This window comes from Sander lucioperca, chromosome 10 (genome assembly GCF_008315115.2).
Source record: "Sander lucioperca isolate FBNREF2018 chromosome 10, SLUC_FBN_1.2, whole genome shotgun sequence".
Lineage (NCBI taxonomy): Eukaryota > Metazoa > Chordata > Actinopteri > Perciformes > Percidae > Sander > Sander lucioperca.
This window is the reverse complement of record NC_050182.1, coordinates 18,600,928-18,623,510: the sequence shown is the minus strand read 5'-3', so window position 1 is coordinate 18,623,510 and position 22,583 is coordinate 18,600,928. Positions and strand designations below refer to the sequence as shown.

The following is a 22,583-nucleotide window of genomic DNA, read 5'->3' as shown; positions in this document are numbered from 1 at the left end:
CTGCAAAAATTTGGGGGGAAAAGCAATCGAAAAAAAAAGACAAAAACGTTGAAATAAAGAGACAAAAACCTCAGAAAAAATACTCAAAAAGAGACAAAAAACTTCAAAAAAAATAATTTAAAGAAAAACTCAACGTCAAAAGGCGACATATGTCAGAAAAGGCACGAAAAACTGGAAAAAGTTCCAAAAACTTCAAAAAAAGAAAAAATCTGAAAGGTTACAAAACCGTGAAAAAATTGTTGAAAAAGCAACAAAGACCTCAGAAAAAAAAGTCAAAGAAAGAGACAAAAACATGGTCGAAAAAAAAAGTCAAAGGGTGAAGCATAGACCTATGTCAGGCACACCACAGCATTTATAGCCTAAGATAATTGGCAATGACCATCCCTAGATGAACCCTTTTTTTATTTAAATACATTAACTCAACACTTAAAGTGCTCATATTATGCTGTTTGGCTTTTTCCTTTATTGTGTCATATATCTTTTTGTTCACGTTATAGGTTTACAAAGTGAAAAAGCCCAAAGTCCACCCAAAGGGACTTACCATCTCCAACAGAAAACACTGTTCACAAACTGCTCCAAACAGCTCTATTGTAGTCCAGCCTTTACTTCAGAGACAAACGTGGTCACTTTGGAACACACGTTATAATGCTCGCCTAGCTGCTAGCATGGCACGCCCTCATACTCTGCTTCTGACTGGCTAGTAGTCCTTACCTAGCTACTGTCAGGGCACACCCTCATAATCTGCTTCTGACTGGCTAGTAGTCCTTACCTAGCTACTGTCAGGGCACGCCCTCATACTCTGCTTCTGACTGGCTAGTAGTCCTTACCTAGCTACTGCGCATGTGTGACTCCCAACAAAGATAGAACGAAAGTGAGAGGTCTCACTCTGTAGCTAAAACAGAGACCTGAACACAGGGTGAAAAGAGAAGCTGCAGCAACATGCAGTACAACAAAAATATGGTGTTTTATGAAAATTAAACCGTGTAAACCTATTCTGATATAACCTCTAAATACAATTATGAACCTGAAAAAGAGCATAATGTGAGCACTTTAAATAGAAGACAGCGGAGAACAAAAACTCACCAATAGATCCACACCTTAAAATGCAAAACCCACACACTAAATCCCCATAGAACACTACTTATCATGACTGCTCCCTCTTCAAAAACACGTCTGTTTTCCTCCGTTAATAGGACCAGATTAACCAACCTAAACATTTTATCTCCAGAATAAAATATTTATATTTGTCTAAACACTCTCTAATAAATGCCCTTTCATTTCTTCGCCTGAAAGACTTTACATTCCTGCAGAGTCACTCACCCTGTCGCCCGATACTCCTCTGCTGCCCTGCAGACACAAACAATGGATTTAAACACATTGACAACACCTGACAGGACACAAAACACATCCTCAGAATTATTATCAATATTATTAAGCCATGTGTCACAGGAAACGTGTAAATATTTGTACAACATGCTTCCTTTTTGGTCTGATTACTGTACGTATGAATAAGCAGAAGCCTGTGGGATTAACAACGCTGTGAAGAAAGTGAACGCATTGTTGTATTCTTATATTTAAAAAAGAATAAAAGATGCAGCGGCATTTGGTAAAAACAACAAATAAAAAATAAATATTGTTTCCGGGGAAAAGAATCAATTTTAAAAATCGTCACAAAAAACAACATCACGATATATACAGAAGTACATTACATTACATGTCATTTAGGTGACGCTTTTATCCAAAGCGACTTCCTTTCAACCCTGAAGGTGGAAACTCCGGACAACAAGTAGGTGCAAGTACATTAGCTTTAAATAATGTCACCTTCCTAAAATAATGGCATTTCTTGACTAAAAAGATTTTTTTTTGCCTAAATCATCTCATCACAGTGCTGGCCACCTCTGGTAAAATAGCCTACATCCTCAGTTGAACAGGTCATGTGATTCTACTCCTTTAGTATAACGGCCTATGTCAAACGGTTGACTTAGGCCGTTCAGTTTTTTGTGTTTTCTGAAAAACCTGCAAAAAATGACTTAGGCCATTATTTTAGGAAGGTGACGATAAGCAAAACTACGAAGAGCCACATGAAAGTTCAGCTTCAAGAAATATATATATAGCCTTCGGAGGAAGACGCGTAGGCTTTCGGCCATCCTGATGTCAATAGGGAGCTCATTCCACCATGAATCGATTATAAAAATCGTCACAAAAAACATCATGATATATACAGAAGTACATGAATCGACCCCCAGCGTTCAAAATGAACTTTTTGTCCACCAGCCACATGTGTAGTTAATGTTCAAATTTTACTAGCCACTCAATAGATTTTTTTGGGCTGGTGAGTGAAGCGATTCTACCCGCCTGTTACATATTTTAGCAGTATTTGGCTGGTTTATGGTGCTAACTGTGAACCCTGCCCCCTCCCCTGATTAAAATGATGTAAAAACCTTCTGTCCTCTGGCTCCGGGACAACCCTCGATGCCCGGCGGTCCGACGGGTCCAGGCAGCCCTCGCTCACCCTGCGACACACAAACACAGCAAACGGTGACACAGCGGAAACACAAACACAGCGAGCAGTGACACAGCAGTTTACACTAGAGTCCAGAAGCTACCAACAGGTGCAGCTAACACATTTCCATGCACATAATATTCCAGATTTTGCTCTTATTCTGAAAATTCCTCTAAGCTGTTTACACGGCTAATGAAAGAGAATATTCCTCTAATATTCCCGTTTACATGCAGCCATGCAAGATATGATTTTTCCAGCGTGTTCCAGCGGTGGAGGACTGGACTTGTGCGTGTGAACACAGCCGCCCCTTTTTCATTCCTTCTTGAAAAAGTCGGAAAAAAGTGACGAGAATGTCAGAAAAAAAAAGAAAACAAAAAAATCAGAAAAAGCTTCAAAAGTGATAAGGCGAGATTACTTTGGGATAAAAGACCAAAAACTTTTACAAAAAGCGTGAAATACATTGTAAAAGCAACAAGATTTTTTTTTTTTAAATGTGAGAAATTTCTGAAAAAATGACAAAAACTCTGAAATAAACAAGAAAAAGAACTGGATAAAATGTCAAAAAAGTGACAGAATTCGAAAAAAGCTAGAAAAAAAATCTGAAAAAAGACAAACTTTTTAAAAAGAATTTAATTTATTTTCCTTTCCTTGTTATTTTGTTTTACACTTGTTAGCATGTGTTATGTTTCTTTCTTTCCTGTATGTCATAAAGTGTTTTAATATTGTCTGATTTAATAGTTGTTTTGGACCCCAGAAAGACCTGCTGGTCGTCCAGATGTCAGCTAACGGGAATCCTTATAATAAACTCAACTGATATACTGTACACATAAATAGAAATATATCTAAGACACATGCAACTGCTGAGTTAGGGTACTGGCACCTTTTATGGTTATTGGCTTTTATGTTTCAGACATTTTTTCACTCCTTCTCTTCTTCCTACTGTAATCCCATCCTGACCAAAATTGGTATGAAATGTCGAGTAAACTCTGTGCAGATAGACTGAATATAGAAGCACTTACAGGAGCTCCCTCGTCTCCCGGGAAGCCCGGCTGGCCCGGCAATCCATGCGAACCCTGTTCAGAGAAACACATCCAACAAGATCAGAGGCAGAAACATGAACACAAACTCTGAAAAGCCAAAAAAATAAGAGTCAAATTGTTTACTTTCTACATATGTTCCTAAACAATCAGGGTCCTCGAGGATAAATAAAGATTACTTTCTATACACAGACTACTCTCCCCCAGAGAGGAGAGCAATACAACATCTGGGAGGTTGGCTACAGTATATATACTGTATATATAATGTATATATACTGTAGGTTGGCTAGAGTTCCACCTAGATAGCTAGACTATATATATATATATATATATAACTCTGTAACAATTATTCTATAAATCTTTCTCTCTCTCTCTCTAGTTACGACTACAATATGTTCAAGCTTCAAGCTCGGCTGAGGACCTTTAAAACTACGTTTTACTTCAAATGAAATGAAAAAAAAATGAGATGAAACTGAAATCACTTGCCAGGTAGCAGATGTGAGGTTCCCAAGTTAAGGAGTACACAATACTGTCATGTGACTTATTTTATTTGGCTCAAATCGCAATAAATCAAGCCTGTCAGCGTTGATTTATGAACAAATAGAAATGTTTATGCATCTTACATATATGTGCGCATCTTCCAAAAAAACAACTTTACATTAAAGACAAAATGAAGCTGGCCTGTTGCGAGTGTCTGCTAGCTCTCAGCTCAGATCAGCCTTCTTTTTAGTCTTTTAACACGTTTTCCCAAACGTTCCTGACATCATGTTTAAAGTTGAAAGGTGTGTATTTCAGTCACCTTTGTCCCCGGGGGGCCCCAAAGGCCGGGGATGCCTTCATATCCCGAACATTTGCACATGACGTTGCAGCACTCCCTATCTGATACTGCGTCCTGCAGAGAGAGAGAGAGAGAGAGAGAGAGAGACAGAGAGAGAGACACAGAGAGAGAGAGAAAGAAACACAGACAGAGAGACAATGCATATACTGTATGTATGTTTCATTCTTTTGTGATCATACTGTTTGTGCACTTTGGATACCTGCTGGTTCCTGTGAAGAACCATATGAAGAAATGTTGACTGACTGACTGACATGTGGTTGGCTGTAACGTGCCGGACTTACGATCTGTTTGAGGATGGCGCTGCCGACGCTCTGCATGCCGATGCTGAGAGGAAGCTTGTAGCCGAATCCTCGGCCAAACTCCACCATCTGCAGCTGGGCGGGGTCACGCACCCCCTGCAGAGCCACCGTCAGCAGAGCGCTCACCCCTGCACACAGTAAACAGCAACTGATTGTAGGTTTACTGTCCTAGAGCAGGGTTTCTACAGCTTTCACCAAGTGAAATTTAAGATATTTTAAAGACTGTTTAAAGACCATTATGAATGAAATTTAATAAGTATATCACGACATAAAATAAAGTCTATATAGGGAGGTCCCAGGACATGTTATGCATGTATTGAAAAGCGCAAAAACATGAAAATTGTCAAAAAATGGAGACGATAAAAAATTTTTTTTCCAGAAAAACAAGTGATAGAACAGCTGTGTCAATTTACGCTGCAGAGATCTGAGAAGCAGTCAACAATAGTCCTCATTAATCCACCAAATTTAAAATTCCAACACAAAGAAAGCGGAAGGAAACGGAAAACACGCATCTGGCGGAATTTCGCGCAGGGAGCAATCCCGGAAGTTGAACGTCCAACTCCAACAGGGTGATTTGCTATAACAACCGCCTCGCTCTACATAACAAAATATGTAAGGGATAAATATCCCTTACATATTTTACAGAAGAAGCAACACCCAGTGTTTACCAGACTTCCGCAGCAGCTCTGATTCATGCCGCAGTTTCATCACGTCTTCATCGAGTCCATCTGAGAAGATCACCAGCACCTGATGGACGAGATCAGAGATTAGTAGACAGTGTTACGGCTGTTTTGTTCAGTTATTTTGGGGTTTTTCCGCCTTTAATTGACAGGACAGCTAGGTGAGAAAGGGGAGAGAGAGAGAGGGGGGGAAGACATGCAGGAAATCGTCACAGGTCGGACTCGAACCCTGGACCTCTGCGTCGAGGCACAAGCCTCTCAGCACGTGCGCCTGCTCCACCCACCGAGCCAACCCGGCCACTGTTATGGCTGGTTTTAATGTGAGAGAATCCTCTCATTCCCGACAGGTCTGCAGATTATTCCAAACATGTTAGCGATTCACAGTGGGGAGAAAACTGTGCTGCTTTTTGTCCTCATTTATGTAAACCAAAGAAACATAATTTTTTGTACGTTTTTTCCCCCCCAAATGTATCCCCAGAGAGAGGAAAATGGAATTATTCATGGGATGTGATAAGTAAAATGTGCATGAGCATTCTTGTGTTTGTTATATATGTATATGTACCTATGGGGATGGTGGTGGTAACTAAAATTTAACATCCTAAAGGGTAATTTTGTACTGTAATCTGTACTCTGTTTTCCCATGTGTGTCTAAGTGACTAATGTGAACACAAATCTTTGAAGTTGGTCCAGTATTATGAAACACTATAACCAGCAGCCGTGAACTGGGCTGCAATTTCACCCTATAGGACAAATGTACAGCGTCAGTTTGCGTTGTAGATTATTATTCTAAGTGTCTGACAACATTATGAAAGGATCCCTACAGAGATAGACCTTTTAGTTAAAGAGTAAGATCCTTTTAGTTTAACATGGAACAGCCCCAAAATCACTATCACCAAACCCACCAGACTCCATGTAAATAATCACTACTTTTAGTGTGTATAGAGCCAGCATATTTCCACCAGACTCCATGTAAATAATCACTACTTTTAGTGTGTATAGAGCCAGCATATTTCCACCAGACTCCATGTAAATAATCACTACTTTTAGTGTGTATAGAGCCAGCATATTTCCACCAGACTCCATGTAAATAATCACTACTTTTAGCGTGTATAGAGCCAGCATATTTCCACCAGACTCCATGTAAATAATCACTACTTTTAGCGTGTATAGAGCCAGCATATTTCCACCAGACTCCATGTAAATAATCACTACTTTTAGCGTGTATAGAGCCAGCATATTTCCACCAGACTCCATGTAAATAATCACTACTTTTAGCGTGTATAGAGCCAGCATATTTCCACATGTAAATGGGTGAATTAAGGGTTTATTTCAACCAAACCAGAGTGGTGATAGTTGGAACAGTGGAAAGATGAACCAAGACGGCTTTTGATAGTATTATTGTGTTTCTGCTGACTTTAAATGAATTGCGTTTTACGATGATAAAATCACTGTTTATTTACATGGAGTCTGTTGATTTGGACGATAACGATTTCGCGGCTCATTCATTGATTTTCTGGGTTTTGCCAGCTTTGCCACTCTCACCTTCACATGAGCTTTGGACTTGATCTTGAACCTCTCCTTGAAGGAGTTTAGCATGGCAGTGTTGAAATAGGAAGGTTCTGTCATCGGCAGGTACATGACTTTATTCTCCACGTCCACGCTGTAGCCCTCAAAGTTTGTGTCGTACAAGGTACGCCCATCTCTATCTACCACTTGGAAGGCGATGTTGGGCTTGACGGGTGTGGGGCCAACACAGCACAGGTCTTTTAATGAGGAAACGTAATTGAGGATCTGTGGCAGAAAGTTCTGGAGCTTGGTGTGGCCGCTGATCAGCATCTCACCAAGAGCTCCGGTCCTTTGAGAAATATCGAATCCTATGGCGATATCGATGGTGCAGTTTCTTGGGGGTGGCGGTGGGGGTGGCGGTGGGGGTGGCGGTTGATCGCACATGACGTTGACCACCCTTTCCTTGATAGAGTGCAAAACATCATAGTTCCGCACAGTGAACATCCTCTCTGGGGTGCCAGCAATCTGCAGGAGCTGCATGTCGTGGACGTCTCCAACGCCGATGGTAAATACCCTAATGTTCCGATCCCTGAGAATGTCAGCTGCGTCCTCCACGTCATCATGAGAATCACCATCTGTGATCACCACCAGATTTTTGGGGACCTGGTCACGGCTGCCCTGCGACTCCTCAAAGTAATTCTTAATGTGATCCAAGGCTTTCCCTAAGTAGGTGTCTCCACCTGTGTAATCTGCATTAAGGATTTTAGTGTTCACATCCTTCTTATTGTAGTACTTGTTGAGGTAAAACTCATCATTAGGATAGTCACTGAACTGGCAAAGTCCAATATGCACAAACCTTTCACCGACTTCAAAGCTGTCGACTAATGTTGTCGTGAAGTTTTTCATGATATTGTGTTTGTCTTGGTCGATGCTGCTAGACCGATCAAGTAGGAAGACAAAATCGCCACTCTTGCAAGCTGCCAAAGCAAAAAAAAAAGAGAAAGCCATTTGTCTACATTACTAATACACAAGGGTGCCTTGGAATTATAACTGTGTAGCAAATGAGACACTCAACTCCCCATTTTACAGTGGTATCTGCAAACCGATAATGAATAGGTGCAAAATATCAGGCTCCACTTACACTACAATGTTTGGGTTTAAAAACAAATATCTTTTACATTTACGTGTCCACACAGCTGCGACATATCCCAGCCCCTAAGACCAAGACAATAGACCTTTTTCACGGCAGACATGTTGACATGTCATAGTAGGAAAAGCACAGGTATATTCAAAACCATTACTGATGGCTGCATTCCACTTAGGAGAGGTCCTGGTGTTGTGCATGCTAACTCACTGAAATAGCTTACTGGGACACTTGATGGAATTGAGTATACTATACTACTATACTATGACAAGTCAAAATGTCTGCTGTGAAAAAGGTCCATAGAAACACTGCTTCCTCTGTTTTGGTTTGAAACCTCTGGGGTTTCTTTGTAGTCTGGACGGACACAAACGGAGACCTTTGGAAACGAGGACGCACGTCAGTCAGTATTATCGGTTAGGTAGCTTACATATTTTTCAGTAACAGTTCCACCTCGCCATCGCTCCAAGATAATAAATCCCTGCTCTTACTTTTTACCATTGTTGTTCTTTCTCCAAAGTTTTTTTTGTATTTCCAAACTTATACATCCACGATTTTCAACGGCAGAGTAACGTCAGACAGACTCCCAGTCTGTGTTTTCTGCTGCCTTTCGTCACCTTGTAATCACGTGTTACTTTTAGTAACAATTCTACCTCGTCGGTCCAAACTCATTAAAAGGAAAACTCTCTGTCAGCCTTCATTTTGACCGACCTGACTTGCCGGGTCGGAGGGCGGGCAGTCGGTGCTAACCCGGAAATAACGAGCGGGATGAGTGACGAACACCCCTCTCAAAATCTGACGAAAATCTTTTAAACTGACCTTTGTCGATCTGAAATGAAGACAGATTCAGCAACTGGATGGCCTATTTCTCTCTTAAAATGTTTTCAGAAACACGTTTCAGTGAACTATTTTTGTAAAATACAAGATCATATTTCGAACAACAACAATTTCGAACATTACTATCGGCTGGAGAAGCCAGACCCATGTGATGCATTCGTCATTTCCGGTTTTCATTTTTTATATTACGCATTCACGTGCAGAACGTACGCTCAAGACGGCATCGCTTCGGTGTGTTCTGAGGCACTTTTTGGACCCTGGGGAGCTGACTGATCAGTCCGACTGCCTTTTCTGCCGACGGTCAGCTGTCGGGTTGGTGTGTCAGGGGCTTAAGATTACGCAGAGAATATTTCTGCTACTGGAGCTAAAACTCTTCATCTTTTTTTGGCCTGAAACGCAGCTTCAAAACCAAAACATAGTAGTGTAGATGTAGCCTCAGAGACTGGTAGTGCGTTCCATTTGTACTCGGAAGTCAGATTTTACGAGTTCAAAGTCGGAAACATGCCCCCTGAAATCAGATTTCCGAGTTGGGAAGTCAGAGCCCCTCACAGTACGCCAAGCAAGCAGACCTCGAAATCCAACATGGCTGCTTTCACAGTAATGAAAGCTGTAGTAATATGCAATTTAATACCACCAGTCTTATTTGTGTATCATTAAATCAGTCGTGCACACAGTACTGTCCAACTTTTATCTGTGGACATGTTGCTAATGTATAGTGTTTGTATGCACAAAAAAACAGCCCAATGCGTTATCAACTGGTATTGCTAACAATGGCTAACCTGGAAAGCGCAAACCCACAGTGAAATCCGACTTGTATGAATGGAACGCGCTCCACTCCTGTGTGACTCCGACTTCCGATTTAAATGGAACGGACTATATGTGCCTCGTGTGGTCCGCAGATTATCTGGCATGCAATAATTTTCTTCATCTGTCCCTGCTCCACCCACACCTGATTAGCTTGACCAGGTGTGTTCAGCAAAAGGGGTAACCAGAGCATCAAGTATCACCACAGATGGGATTACTTACTTCAGTTTGTACGCCAAAGGCCCCTGACCAAGCATCAGTTTTTGATGTGTTGCGAGTAAGAATGTGTTGATAAAGTATAGAGCAAAAGCTGCAAGTCTGTGTGCCATTACTCTTACCTGGCTTTGTGGTATTGCAGAGGGCAGGAGAAATTTTTTCGTACAGAGTTTCTAGCGCCTTAAAATTGTCCACAAAGAAAACTTTGGATTTGTCGCCACCAGCCATAGTCTCCAGCTGATCAATGTTTGCTTCTTTCACTCCGACACTAATGACGATGATCCCGTTGGCTCGCAGTGCATCAGAGTGCTCTTCTAAGATGTAAGGGTTGGTGGCAGCCCCGTCTGTGATCACCATGAGAATCTGCGGAACTTTGAGTGCTTTACGGCCACCATTTGCAGCGCTAAAGTACTGCAACGAGAATTGCAAGGCCTCGCCCGTGTGGGTGTCTCCTTCTGTTGGCTTCTGCTTTGGTAATGCTTCAAGGACTTTTCGTCTGGAGTCATAGTCGTGCAAAGAAAAATGATGCTGGGGTAGATCGGAGTAGGAAATTAGCCCAAAACGAGTCTTGTCCTTGCCAACTGTGGTTTGTTTCACTATTGACTCCATAAAGATCCGCATGCTTCCATACTCTGTATCATCAATGCTTTTGGAGCTGTCCACCAGGAAAATAATGTCAGCTTTATTTATTGTACAATCTGGTTGAAAGAAAAAAGAAAGAGCATAAAGTCAGTAACTTAAAAGAGTGTTTAAATATTTCAGGAAATACACTTGATTGCTGTCAAAACAAAAGTTAGAGTTTCTTCGCACAGGGGTTGCTGATCAATAATTAGCTTCAATGCTAACAGGTAAAAGCACAAAAGCTCTTTTTACATTTCTATTTAACCTGTTCATTCTTAATAATAAAGATATATGTAAATCATGGAGATAATGGGTGTCATACATGCATATGTTGTTGAAATCATTTTCATGCTTATTTAAAGTGCAGAGTCCTTTAAAGCAGACTGGAACACTTGAGAGATTAAGCTAATGGCTCAATGCTTTTACAAACGTGTACACTGGTTACTCTAAAGTATTTTTGGGGAAACTGCTCTTACCTTTCCGGCAGAGCTCCGAAGCCACCTTGCTCTCCAAGTCCTTCAGCGCATCAAAGTTTTTCTCAGAATACACCCTGTCTGTTGAGCCGCTGATATCAACCAGCTGGGTGGTGTTGGCGTCCACCACTCCGATGGCGTAGACTACCACTCCCTTTTTCCTCAGAGCCTCAGCGGGGCCTATGACCTCGTCTTTGGCCTCGCCATCTGTGATCACGATCAGCCTCTGACTGATGTCAGGACGCCCTCCATTGGTTTTATCGAAATACTGTGACACCTCAGTAAGGGCCTTTCCTGTGAGCGTGCCTTGATCCAGCTGCTTCATATTATCGATGGCTTTCAGAATTTCCTCTCTGCTGTAGTAGCGGGTGAGGGGAAACTCCAGCCTGTTGTCAGTGCTGAACTGCATGAGACCGACGTGCACCTTATTCTGCTCGATGGCGGGATTGCGGATGACAGCTTTCATGAATTCTTTCATTTTCTTGAAGTCATCCTTAGAGATGCTCTCAGAGCCGTCAGCTAAGAAAAATATGTCGCCCTGTACATCTTTGCAATCTGTGGACACAGAACACAGAAATATTAACGTGGTGTTCCTGTTTTCCCCCTCTTCTTCCCTTAGGGCCCAGTCGTTGGGTATCACTGAGATTGATTGCAAACAATGAAACTAAAACTGGTACCTTTGGAAGGCTTTGCTTAAAAGAACACTTCTAAAATGACCCCAGCGCCCGAATTAGTGCACAAATAACTGAAGGACCTAGCTAAGGTGACATTCACCCAATTTCTCTAGTCAAGGATGATTATACTGGATGGCATAGCTTATGAAGAATCATTAGTGGACATGAATTTGCCCAGAGCAGCTTGAATTGAGGTGAGATTCGTAAATGTTTCGCAAGCAATTGTTTAAAAACTGAGAAACTGAACTAAGGTTGTAAAGCTTTTTTAAGGCTGGATTTTTAGTATTTTGCAATATTATAAAGGTCATTTTCATTTATTTTCTGGCAAAAACCCAGAAGATATGGTTTCACTTCCCTCCTTTTGCTAACTATTGGCGCTTACCCACTGCTAGTACCAGCTCTACTCGGCTCGGCGCAACCGCAGTGCCCCATCCTCCTTTTCCCCATTGCAGATTTAGTACCACCTCATGCGTGAGGCGAGCGTGGCTGGTCGTCATAGCTACGCCGCAGGAAACTGCCGTGACATAACGCGACACACACACAGAACGTGGAAGGTGCGCGTTGTGGAAGGTACCTTCCACAACGCACACCTTCCACGTTCTGTGGAAGGTTTGCCAGAAGACACGTTTAGTTTCAAAAGAAGCTGGAGGCAACAAAAAAAACACCGCTGGTTAAACTATTTAAAAATGTCAGGTTTGTTCAGGACACCCCCATCTGTCACTAGCAATGATGACGCAGTGATTAGTGACGATTCTCTCCGACCAATCAGCAGTCTGCAGGTTTTCACGTCACCTTTTGGTATCGCCTCAGCTCGCTTGGAACCTGGACGGAGGTGACACTAAATAAAGTACCTGTTGGCAGGTACCAGGGACTTTTTATCATAATGGAAAACCAAAAGAGGAGAGTAGAGTCGAGCTGAGTCGAGCAGGTACCGTGTAGTGGAAAAACGGCATATGTATTTTAAAGTCCAGTGTAGTTAACCTTTACTTACCGTCAGTACAGATGTCTGTGATGATGTTGTTTTTGATGGATTTCAAGGCATCAAAATTATTGACCTGGATAGTCCTCTTGGAGTCGCCTGCAATATCTACTAGCTGAGCTTGGTTTGACTCTTTCACCCCGATGGCAAAGATGATGACACCCTGCTGCCTCAGTTCTTCTGCTGGAGCCGTGACGTCATCAGTGGATTCCCCATCTGTGATGACAATCAGGTACTCTGGGACTTTGTGACCACGAGTTTGCATCGCTCTCCTAAAGTGTGGGCCCATGGATTTTAGAGCTTTTCCTGTCTCTGTCCCACCTCCTTCATGTCTAATAGTCTTGACGGATGTCTCCATGTTATCAACATTTGAGGAGGCTGTCAGGTCAAATTGCAAAGTTGGATCATCAGCATATTTCACAAGCCCGACGCGGACATGATTTGGCCCAATATTGAAGGTACGAAAAAAGTTGATGATGAAGTTTTGCATGTCTTTGAAGTCTTGGTTCCCAATGCTCCCTGAGTCGTCCATCAGAAAGAAGATGTCTGCTTCATCCTTTTTTACACATGCTGGAGAGGAAAAGCAACTGCATGAGTTAGTTCTTTTCACATAGTCAAAGAGAAGAGGGCTAGAAATGAACATTCAAACATAGGAAATGGTCTGGCTTTGACTGGTCATTCTGGGAACAAAAACTTAGGTTGGGTCAAAATTACTTTTTGTTCCACCCATCCCATTCTCATCCATACTCTAACTCTCTTCTTACATTGATTTAATATGCAGGTTACAACATAAATACTAATACAATATTTAAATGTTGATTATTTTGTGTCTATGGAACTTGTCAATATTTACGTAACGAAAGAAGACCACGAAAAAAACAGTGGTTCAAACCTTTTTTGATGTCGGATTCCCTTGTACTGACTTTGACGGCTTGGTCAATGATGTTTTCGCAAATGACTTTCTGCAGGCTGTGCTTCAGGGCCTTCAGCTCGGTGAAACTGTTGACATTAAAAACATGCCTATCAATGGGGTGAGACGCCATGTCCCTCAGTTCTTCCATGTTGGCATTTTCGATTCCTACAGAGTATACGGTGACATCAGCCCGACGGAGACTGATTGCTGCTTCATGCACTCTGTCCTGAGATTCACCGTCGGTGATCACCACCGCCACCTGCTGGACACCCTTACTTTTCCTGCTACCCCTTTCCTCAATGAAGATATTGTCCCGAGTGAAGTTTAGGGCAGCTCCAGTGTTTGTTCCACCTTCACTGTAAGGCAGGATCTTGATGAACTGGAGGATTTCCTCCCTGTTATCGAATGTGTTGAGGTAGACCCGTGCTGTGGACTCCTCGTTGTACGAAACGATGCCCACTTGGACTTTATTCGGTCTTACATCCAGGCTGCTCACAATCGAGTGCAGGAAAGTGCGCACCAGCTTAAAGTTTTCGGTTCCAATGCTTCCCGACTCATCAACGATGAACACAATGTCTGCAATATTGGCTCCTCTGCAATCTGTGAAAAGGAGTGTGATAAGTTAACTTGAGCCGTCGGCTACTTAACCATTCAAATATATATTTGAAGATGAAATTATTTATAGTTTGGTAATTTGCGATCCTAAAAGGCGGCTAGGTTAAAAGAATGGCATCAATTAATTTAAAGGTGTTTTTTTTAAAATCTACTTTACATTTAAAACTCATAACAGCATTCAATGACTTTTTTTCCTCAAAATGAACTCAGATAGTCATTCTTATTTGTTCCTCACTGCCTGTAAAGCAGCCGTACAATGTCCACTTCCAGACACTAACAACAAGAATTACAATGACGGTTAGGTGGCTGAGTGCCCAAAGGAGTGACGATTCTCACCTTCAGTAATGTCGTCCTTTTTCTCAGTCAAGATGGAATCCTTCAAAATAAGTACTCTGGGAGAATCAAATGCGTACCCAGAACTGACAAAGCGTTGTAAGGCATCCATACTTGCACCTGCACTCATCCCAACAACAGTAACCCCTGCTGATTTGATCCTTTGAGCATCCTTAGACACAGGATCATCTGAGTCTCTTCCACTCACAACGACCAGGAACTGTCGGGCGCCTAGGTGTGCACGGCCCCCCGCTTGTCTGGTAAAAAAGCGAGTGTTGGCGTTCTGCAGAGCCCTACCCAGTTGAGGTAGTTGGTTGGGTTGTGGGCGCAGGCGGAAACCTCTGACAGCAGATATGAGTTGCTGTTTAGTTTGATGAGCATTGAGAAGGAATTCAACCCGGGTATCTTGACCGTACTGCGCCACACCGACACGGTACGTGGACGCTCCGGCGTTAATTTGATTGATCAATTTCTGAAGTTCAGATTTAAATAACGTGAATTGTCCTTGAACTATGCCGCTGTCCACCAGGAAGAAAATATCTGCATACCTTTCTGCCAAAGCTGTAAGAAGAAGAAAAAACAAAACATTATTACATTCTGTTACAGTTTAATACAGTCAAGTCAATATTGTCTGGCTCCTCGCAACCACCTCTCAAAGTTATAGCTAGTTCCTCATATTTGAGGAGGGGTCAAATAATTCAGCCCAACTGACCATTCAACCCCAAAAAGATGCATACTAACGTTTATATTTTCAGGTTTTGACAAGAAAAAGCTGACTGTACAAACAATATGGTGCCAAACTCTATTTTTTCAGGCTTGACACCACTACTTTTCTCATGTGTAGCAAGTCCTACACCGTTAATACCCATTTGCCATTTGTAAACATCGCCATGTCTCGCCCCTTTCTATGATGGCAGGCTTTGAGTGGGCCATTTGGAACAGGTACACTTTTGTCTTAGTATAAGTTTGAACAAGACTGTGTAGAAACTGACACCTTAACTACACCTACCCATGCACATTTTTTTCCTGCGTTCTTCAAAACCTTTACTGGAAATGACAGTAATCAAGTTGAACTTTTTTACAAAATGGCTACCAAAGTGGACTGCAGATTGTAAGAGTAGTAAACCAAATGTAAAGTAGACCATAAGGGTTAGAGCCAGGGTGGGATAATCAATCAATAAATTAATCCCTGGTTAAGATTCTCAACTCCATAGATCCAAACCATATAAGCAGCCACAGAAAAACATAGACTCTGGCTAATTTTTTTTCTTTGATAGTTGTTTTCTATTACTGTGAAATAAACAACTATGCAACTATATAATGTTTCCTCCAATCCTTTGCCTTACCTTCCTTTTGAGCTACCACTGCGACACAAACAGTTTCCAGCAGCTCTTCCATCAGCTCCTGCAGAGCCTGATAGCTATCTAATGACTGAAGGAAGCGATCTGGAGGCCAGTTGGCGATGGACTCAAGCTGCTTCTGGTTGGCTTCTCCCACCCCGATGCCAAACACAATGACTCCGTCTTGCCTAAGCTTCTGGGCGGGTTCCTTCACCTCATCAGAGGACTCCCCATCCGTGATAACTATAGCGATCTGAGGCACCCGTTGGTCAACTCGACTTCCCGCCTCTTTGGTGAAGTACTGCTTCTGGAGGAAGTCGATGGCTTTGCCTGTTTCAGTGCCTGTTTCAGTGCCTCCTCCTAGTAGTTTAATTTTTTCCACGGCGGCCAGCAGAGACTTCCTGTCAGAGTGATCCTTCAGCAGGAACTCCTGTTGAGGTTCATCACTGTACTGAGCCAAGCCGATACGAACTTTGTTGGGGCCGATGTCGAGGGCTTTGATGAAGTTGCGGAGAAAAGACCGGACCTCCTGAAAGTTTCCAGGGCTGATGCTGGAGGAGCCATCAACTAGGAAGACGATGTCGGCCACGGTGGCGTTTTCACAATCTGGAGAGGGGGGAGAACAAGGTCAGCATAGCACGCGCCAAAATAGGGTGTTCTGGGAAAAGTCTCAGTGTAAAATTAGAGCTAACAATGACACAGTGAGTATGTTTAGAAGCATATTCCGAATTTCATACAGGTCAAGTAAACAGCATATTCTGTTTAGATATTTAAAATAAGGCCTTTTTTTCCGATTGAGACGTGTGTGATGTGACGGTATTATTCAGCTTAGAACAGACCTGCCCCTACTGCTAAAATTACATTAGTTTAGTTTAGTCTGTTCAGTTTATTCATTTCAGTCATTTCTATTTTTCAACAAACTATGTTACTTAACCATTATTTCAAACTCTTTCTCCTCTCCAGTCCCTGGGTCTGAACCAGAGCTGAGGCAAAGTGCTGCTACTGTAGGGCCTACAGCAATCACACTCAGGTGTGCTGATGGTGGGAGATACCATGTATCTGGGTCATAGGTGAGGGTAGATTTTCTAGTTGAAAATGTGTGTATGTTTTTGTGTTTTCTAAAGTAAGTAAGACAATGATTTGTTCAAGAGTCTGTTATTTGTTTATTGTAGAAACTAGCAGTGAAATTCTAAATGGTTAAATGATAACATAATTGAGAGATAATTGAAGCAATTAAGAGTTGGTTGGTCTAGTGGGAGGGGCTTAACATATATAAGCCTCTGGCCACCTAAGCATGGGAGTTTCCTACATGTGCTTTATTAGTAGAATCAGAAGAATCTCCATTCAGTCTAAGGTAGAGTAAATTGTCTCTAACATACTGGGCTAGGTTGTTGGGAAGTATTAATAATCCAGCAATTTCAGTTCTTAATGATTGCTGGGACTATTAAACAAAATCAAAAGGGTTTGGTTGGAATATCAACAGTATAGCAGAACATTATGGAATTAGAGAACTGCAATTTAGTCCTTCTCTGGTTCTAAGTACTATTCCCCCATGAATTCTTCCATCACCAGAGGTTAATAGCAGTCTTGTATAAAGTACTCAAAAGCAATACTTGAGTAAAAGTACAAATATCTTCCCAGAAAATGACTTTGGTAGAAGTTAAAGTCTCCTTTTAGAATATTACTTGAGTAAAAGTCTTAAATTATCTGATATTTACAGTACTTAAGTATTCATAGCAATTTTCTGATATTAAATGCACTTAAGTAGAAGTAAAAGTAAAAGTAAAAAAAAACTTTAATTATGAACTTTATAGCCAAAGGTGTGTAATGTTATCTTCATCACCATCGTCGTCAGGGTGATCATCGTCTGTTACCATGGCGGCAGAGCCTGCAGCAGGTGCTTCCATGACACTATCAGTCTTTATGCTTCCTCCTCTTCTTCTTTAGTTTTGGCCAATGGTTTTTTTTTTTGCCACTTCGCCACAAACAGGCATCACGTCACCAACTGGAATGGAGCGTACATTATCTTGGCAATTTAGGAGCACTGATTCGCCAAACTTCCTTTTTTTCAGTGTAATAAATTTCTTCTGATTATATTTTGTAGTAATGAGTAACTAAGATGCTTAGGGGAAATGTAGTGGAGTAAAAGTATACATTTTATTTAGGAAATGTAGTGGAGTAAAAGTAAAAGTTTCCGGAAATATAAATAACGAAGTAAAGTACAGATACGTGAAAATATTACTTAAGTACAGTAGTGAAGTATTTGTACTTTGTTACATTACAACACTGGTTAATAGTGAACTATTGGAAGGAAAGAGAGAGTATCCAAATGAACAAAGTTTTGCAGCCTATTGCCAACGATATCATAGAAGATAAAAACATCATTCTATGGATATGTTAAATATATACAGATGGATCAAAAGTGGGCATTGGGATATATATTCCAGAATTTAACAAAATAGATGGATATAGGTTAAATGATCTTCTATATATATACTCTATTGAGATGACTGGGATAATAACGGCTCTTAGGTGGATTGAAGAGGTTAAACCATTGAGAGCTGTAATCTGTACCGATTCCATGGCAGCTATTCATAGCCTAGATACAGGTCACTCATCAAGGGAAGATTTGATTATTGAAATAAATATTTACTATTACATCTCAGGAACCTTGGAATCATTATTCAGGGGCATATAGGCATTAAAGGAAACAAAGAGGCTGATATAATTGTGAAAAAGATGCTGAAAAACAAATATATAGGAATTAATGTTCCACTGGGGAAGGGTGAAGCCAAATCCATAATTAAATCTGAAAGTATACAAAAATGGAAAAATGAATGGGAGGCAGAGTTTAATGCTAGACACTTCCATAAAATACAGAAGAATGTGACCGGGAAAAGGGTTACTTCGCTGAGTTTAAACAGTAGGGAAGAAGTGGTCTATATACCAGACTTAGATTAGGTCACACAGGACTGAATGCTACCTTACACATAGTAGGACATGGTAATGGCTTATGCATAGAATGCCAAGACAAAGAAGATGTAGAACATGTACTTTTTGCATGTGAGAAATATAATGATAATAGAATAAACTGGCAGGAAATGGATGGAGAGAACTCAATACATGATATACTTGAAGAAAAGGGTATGACAAGAGAGAGACTTGAAGCTTTATCTATTTTTCTGAATAATACTGGTATAATGAAAAGAATATAAGGTTTTTTTGTTTGTTTGTTGTTTGAATTAATTCAAGCCTAGACTATGAAGTTCATGGTATTACACACTCCTGTACAGTTGGTGGCGGTATAATACAAAAGTAATAATCTGCTAGTGAAAACCTTGTGTAAAAAGATATTTTTTGTTTCTTATGTGTTTGTTTTTTTGCTGTGGATGTCCTACATTGTTTAACCACTTCTTTTTGTAAATAAAAGCACCTTCATGTTTTGCAACTCAAGCCATCGTGTTAGCGACTAGATTCCCAACGCTCTCTTTAACACCATGAATCCCAAACATATACTGTTTGACGGCTCATTTACAAACAAACACAACTTTACACGGTCCGTTTAAATCCCCACCTGTTCTCTGAGCAGCGATGCCAGAGAAAAATGCTGCTACGATGAGGCTGAAGACCAAACTGGTTCTTCCCATCATGTTGGGACGGCTCGTGAGTTTCTCCCTTCCTACAACACAGATAGAACAGGCGTTAGTGCAGAACTTCATTTTCTTGGTTCTCATCAGCAAACTCTGCAGACTGAGTTATTTCAGAAGAGGATCTTAAAGAGACAGGCGCTAGAATGGAGCGTTTCAGACAGAGGGAGACTACAGGTATATTCAGACAGACACTATGAGAAGAATTAAGTGTTTTAGGAACATTAAAGCATCAGGGTTCAACGGGCAAGTAAAAAAAAAGATTCTACTTGCCCGAAGTGAATTTTTACTGGCCCCTATATATAAAAAAAACTCCAAGGAAAGACGTCGGAAAAAAAGTAAAGAAAAACTAAAAAAAACTTCAAAATAAGCATCAGGGAAAAACGCCAAAAAATTTCCCCCAAAAAAAAAACTTTAAAGAAAATAAATAATGTGTACGTACGAGTTACGACACGCACGGAGATCATACCTGCAAACACTCCCGTTTTTCCCGGGTTTCTCCCGTTTTTTAGCCCTTTCTCCCAGACCCCTCCCGGTTTGTTATTTCTCCCGGGAAACTCCCGTAATTTCCATGGACCAAACTCCTTTATAAATAATCGGACCAATATGTTTGTCTAATGTTGACCAGTTGCCAGATCTTGTAGGAAACGCATGCACACAATCCACACACCATATACAATTTTCAACCCGTTTGTCACCTCAACCTGGCAACCTATAACCCAGTTGATCTCTGCGCAAGCTTTGCGGAAAGTTCAGACCAGAAAGCGGCAGGTGAAGGCGGTGTTCCCGCAAAGAAATCAAAATATAGTCGCGCCGCCATGCCCCCGCACAAATCTCCCTTATTTTGAAAACCAAATATTGGCAGGTGTGATGGAGAAGGGTATGTATTAGGGTTGGGTACCGAACCCGGTACTTTTACCAGTACTGATTGAATCACGTCGGTACTACCGAGTATTGGTTCACGTAAAATCAAACGGTGCCTAACTTCGGTACCTGAGAGTAAGCACAATCTTATCTGGCGTCTCTCTGCATGTTGACAGAGAGCAAAGGTCCGACACACACACACACACGCTTAAGCAGAGGTGCGGACGGAGCAAATTACGTCGGCTCTGCAGTTTTGTTGAAGTCACAGAGAGTCACGGCGATGCCGATAAAGTGGTTTCAAGTGTGGTTACAGTTTTACCAAACTTCACGCAGACAGCGTTTGCTGTGATATGATATTAATGGAGAGGCGAAAGCGGTCGCGGTGCTGTTGACGTTACACTTCCTCTGAGACAAGCAGGCACAACGGTGGTTGGTGTGGCCTGGGGCCTGACTGAGGTTGTAAGGCAAGGCAACTTTACTTCTACAGCACCTTTCAGCAACAAGGCAACTTTATTTTTTGTTTAATTTCTGTCACTGTAAAATATTCTAAATAAATAACAACGTTTTAAGTAAATAGGTTTGGAATTGTTCTTACAACTGAAATATTTTTAATAAATTACAGAGGGAAAGTACCGAAAAAAGTACCGTTGGGTACCGGGAACCGAATTCCAGGTACCGGTATCGGTAGTGGTCTTGGGACCCAACCCTAGTATGCATGACTTATCTAACTCTGGGGGATACGGTGAATAAGACAAAGTCCCAATAAGTCGGCGTGTTCCCTTAAAATAATCTGTCTGGCTATCTCGTGTTGTCTTCCCATCGACCATGCAGCATTTTGTTTTTCTGGGTCTAAAATGAAAACTATTTGGTCGTCTTTTTCGACACTTTTGTCGCTTTTCCCGAAGTTTTTTTTTCAACATTTTTGTCACTTTTTTCACCGATGTTTCATTTCTTTTTTTCAAATGCTATAAAATTAAATTAAACCCCCAAATTCAATGAAAGTAGTGAACTGATCATTTATTTTACTTGTGAAGCGTGTTGCAGGGAACCATCTACGTTATTATTTTTATTTTTTTTTTGAAAATTTGGTTGAAAGAAACCCAAATTTCGGATTTTTTAAAAACGGTTAAAATTTGACTCAAGGACAACAGGAGGGTTAAACTAGTCTGGACCCAGCTTCTTATGTGCTTATCCATCCCGCTTATGATCGACCCGTCTTCCAGAACAAATTATTTCGGGCTGAATGGACCCTGGGTCCCTGCAGTCCCACAAAGGATATCATGTGTTCTGGTGTTGCTTTATATTTTTCTTATTGTCAAAAAAAACCCTGAAACCACACAACAACACAACAAAATGTGTCAGTCTGCCTCTCAGCTCCAAGCCCATTGGTTCCTACTGAAGATGTCTATCTTTAAAGAAACAACATCCCAAATTAAGTCTCTCTTTTCATCAGTATCCTTAAAGGTGAGTCAGCTCAGTCACATTTCACTAGGGCTGTGCAATTCATCCAATTTTGTTTGTGATTTTGACTCCTAACGATCATAAAAAGCAAGTAATCGAGAAAAACTATTATTTTGCACATCACGTTTTGCAAGTAAACTCTTATTCCGTCTTGTCTTCTGGATGAAGAATGAAGAAAAGAAGTTCAAACAGGAAAGAATGAAGGGAAGTTTCACAGTTTTCAATTTGTTTAATGTTTCACTGATTTTTTTTAACTTCAATTCATGCAACATCTTCCCAAGAGTCAACGAGGAATTGTTAAAAAATCCTGATTTCAATATTGACCAAAGTTATTGGGATTAGGATTTTCTTTCACATCGGAGCAGCCCTTAAACGTCACCCCTTTATGTTTACAGATCAAACTTATAAAATCCACATTGCTGTTACATTCCACCACTGCACACGTAAGTAAAAATAAATGTTCAAAGTTACTTACAGATCTGCTGTGGCATGCGCTCCCTCTGCACCCAAACACAGGAGTCCCACAGTCATGTAGCTGCAGGCTCGTTTTCTGGAGGATGAAGAGGAGGAGGAGGAGGAGGAGGGGTAGGACTGAGCCGCCGAGACTCCTCCCTCCACCTCCCACCACATTCTGCAGAAGAAAAAGGAGAACTTTTTTAATGTGTGTGTGTGTGTGTGTGTGTGTGTGTGTGTGTGAATCCGAATTGGCTTGTAACACAAAAGACAGAGACAAATTTCACAGGAATCTAGCCTGGCCTATTTCTGGCCTGGGGACCAGCCTGAGTTTTCTTTTTTTCCTGGA

At 41.2% G+C, this 22,583-nt stretch overlaps 1 protein-coding gene across 1 annotated transcript in view; it reads right to left on the bottom strand.

The window, feature by feature from the left end:
• LOC116051186 (collagen alpha-6(VI) chain-like) overlaps positions 1-22,448 on the bottom strand; it is a 64,338-nt gene extending 41,890 nt beyond the window's left edge. The window contains exons 1-15 of the mRNA XM_031301429.2: positions 22,257-22,448; positions 19,384-19,488; positions 15,816-16,415; positions 14,473-15,030; positions 13,501-14,121; positions 12,621-13,178; positions 10,959-11,510; positions 9,984-10,559; positions 6,900-7,840; positions 5,346-5,424; positions 4,660-4,805; positions 4,340-4,432; positions 3,523-3,576; positions 2,442-2,513; positions 1,321-1,347 (exon numbers count right to left, since the gene is read on the bottom strand). Coding sequence (XP_031157289.2) covers positions 1,321-1,347; positions 2,442-2,513; positions 3,523-3,576; positions 4,340-4,432; positions 4,660-4,805; positions 5,346-5,424; positions 6,900-7,840; positions 9,984-10,559; positions 10,959-11,510; positions 12,621-13,178; positions 13,501-14,121; positions 14,473-15,030; positions 15,816-16,415; positions 19,384-19,459 — 4,953 coding nt within the window. The 5' untranslated portion in view covers positions 19,460-19,488; positions 22,257-22,448. The remainder of the gene's footprint in view (positions 1-1,320; positions 1,348-2,441; positions 2,514-3,522; positions 3,577-4,339; positions 4,433-4,659; positions 4,806-5,345; positions 5,425-6,899; positions 7,841-9,983; positions 10,560-10,958; positions 11,511-12,620; positions 13,179-13,500; positions 14,122-14,472; positions 15,031-15,815; positions 16,416-19,383; positions 19,489-22,256) is intronic.
• Positions 22,449-22,583: the final 135 nt, after the last annotated feature.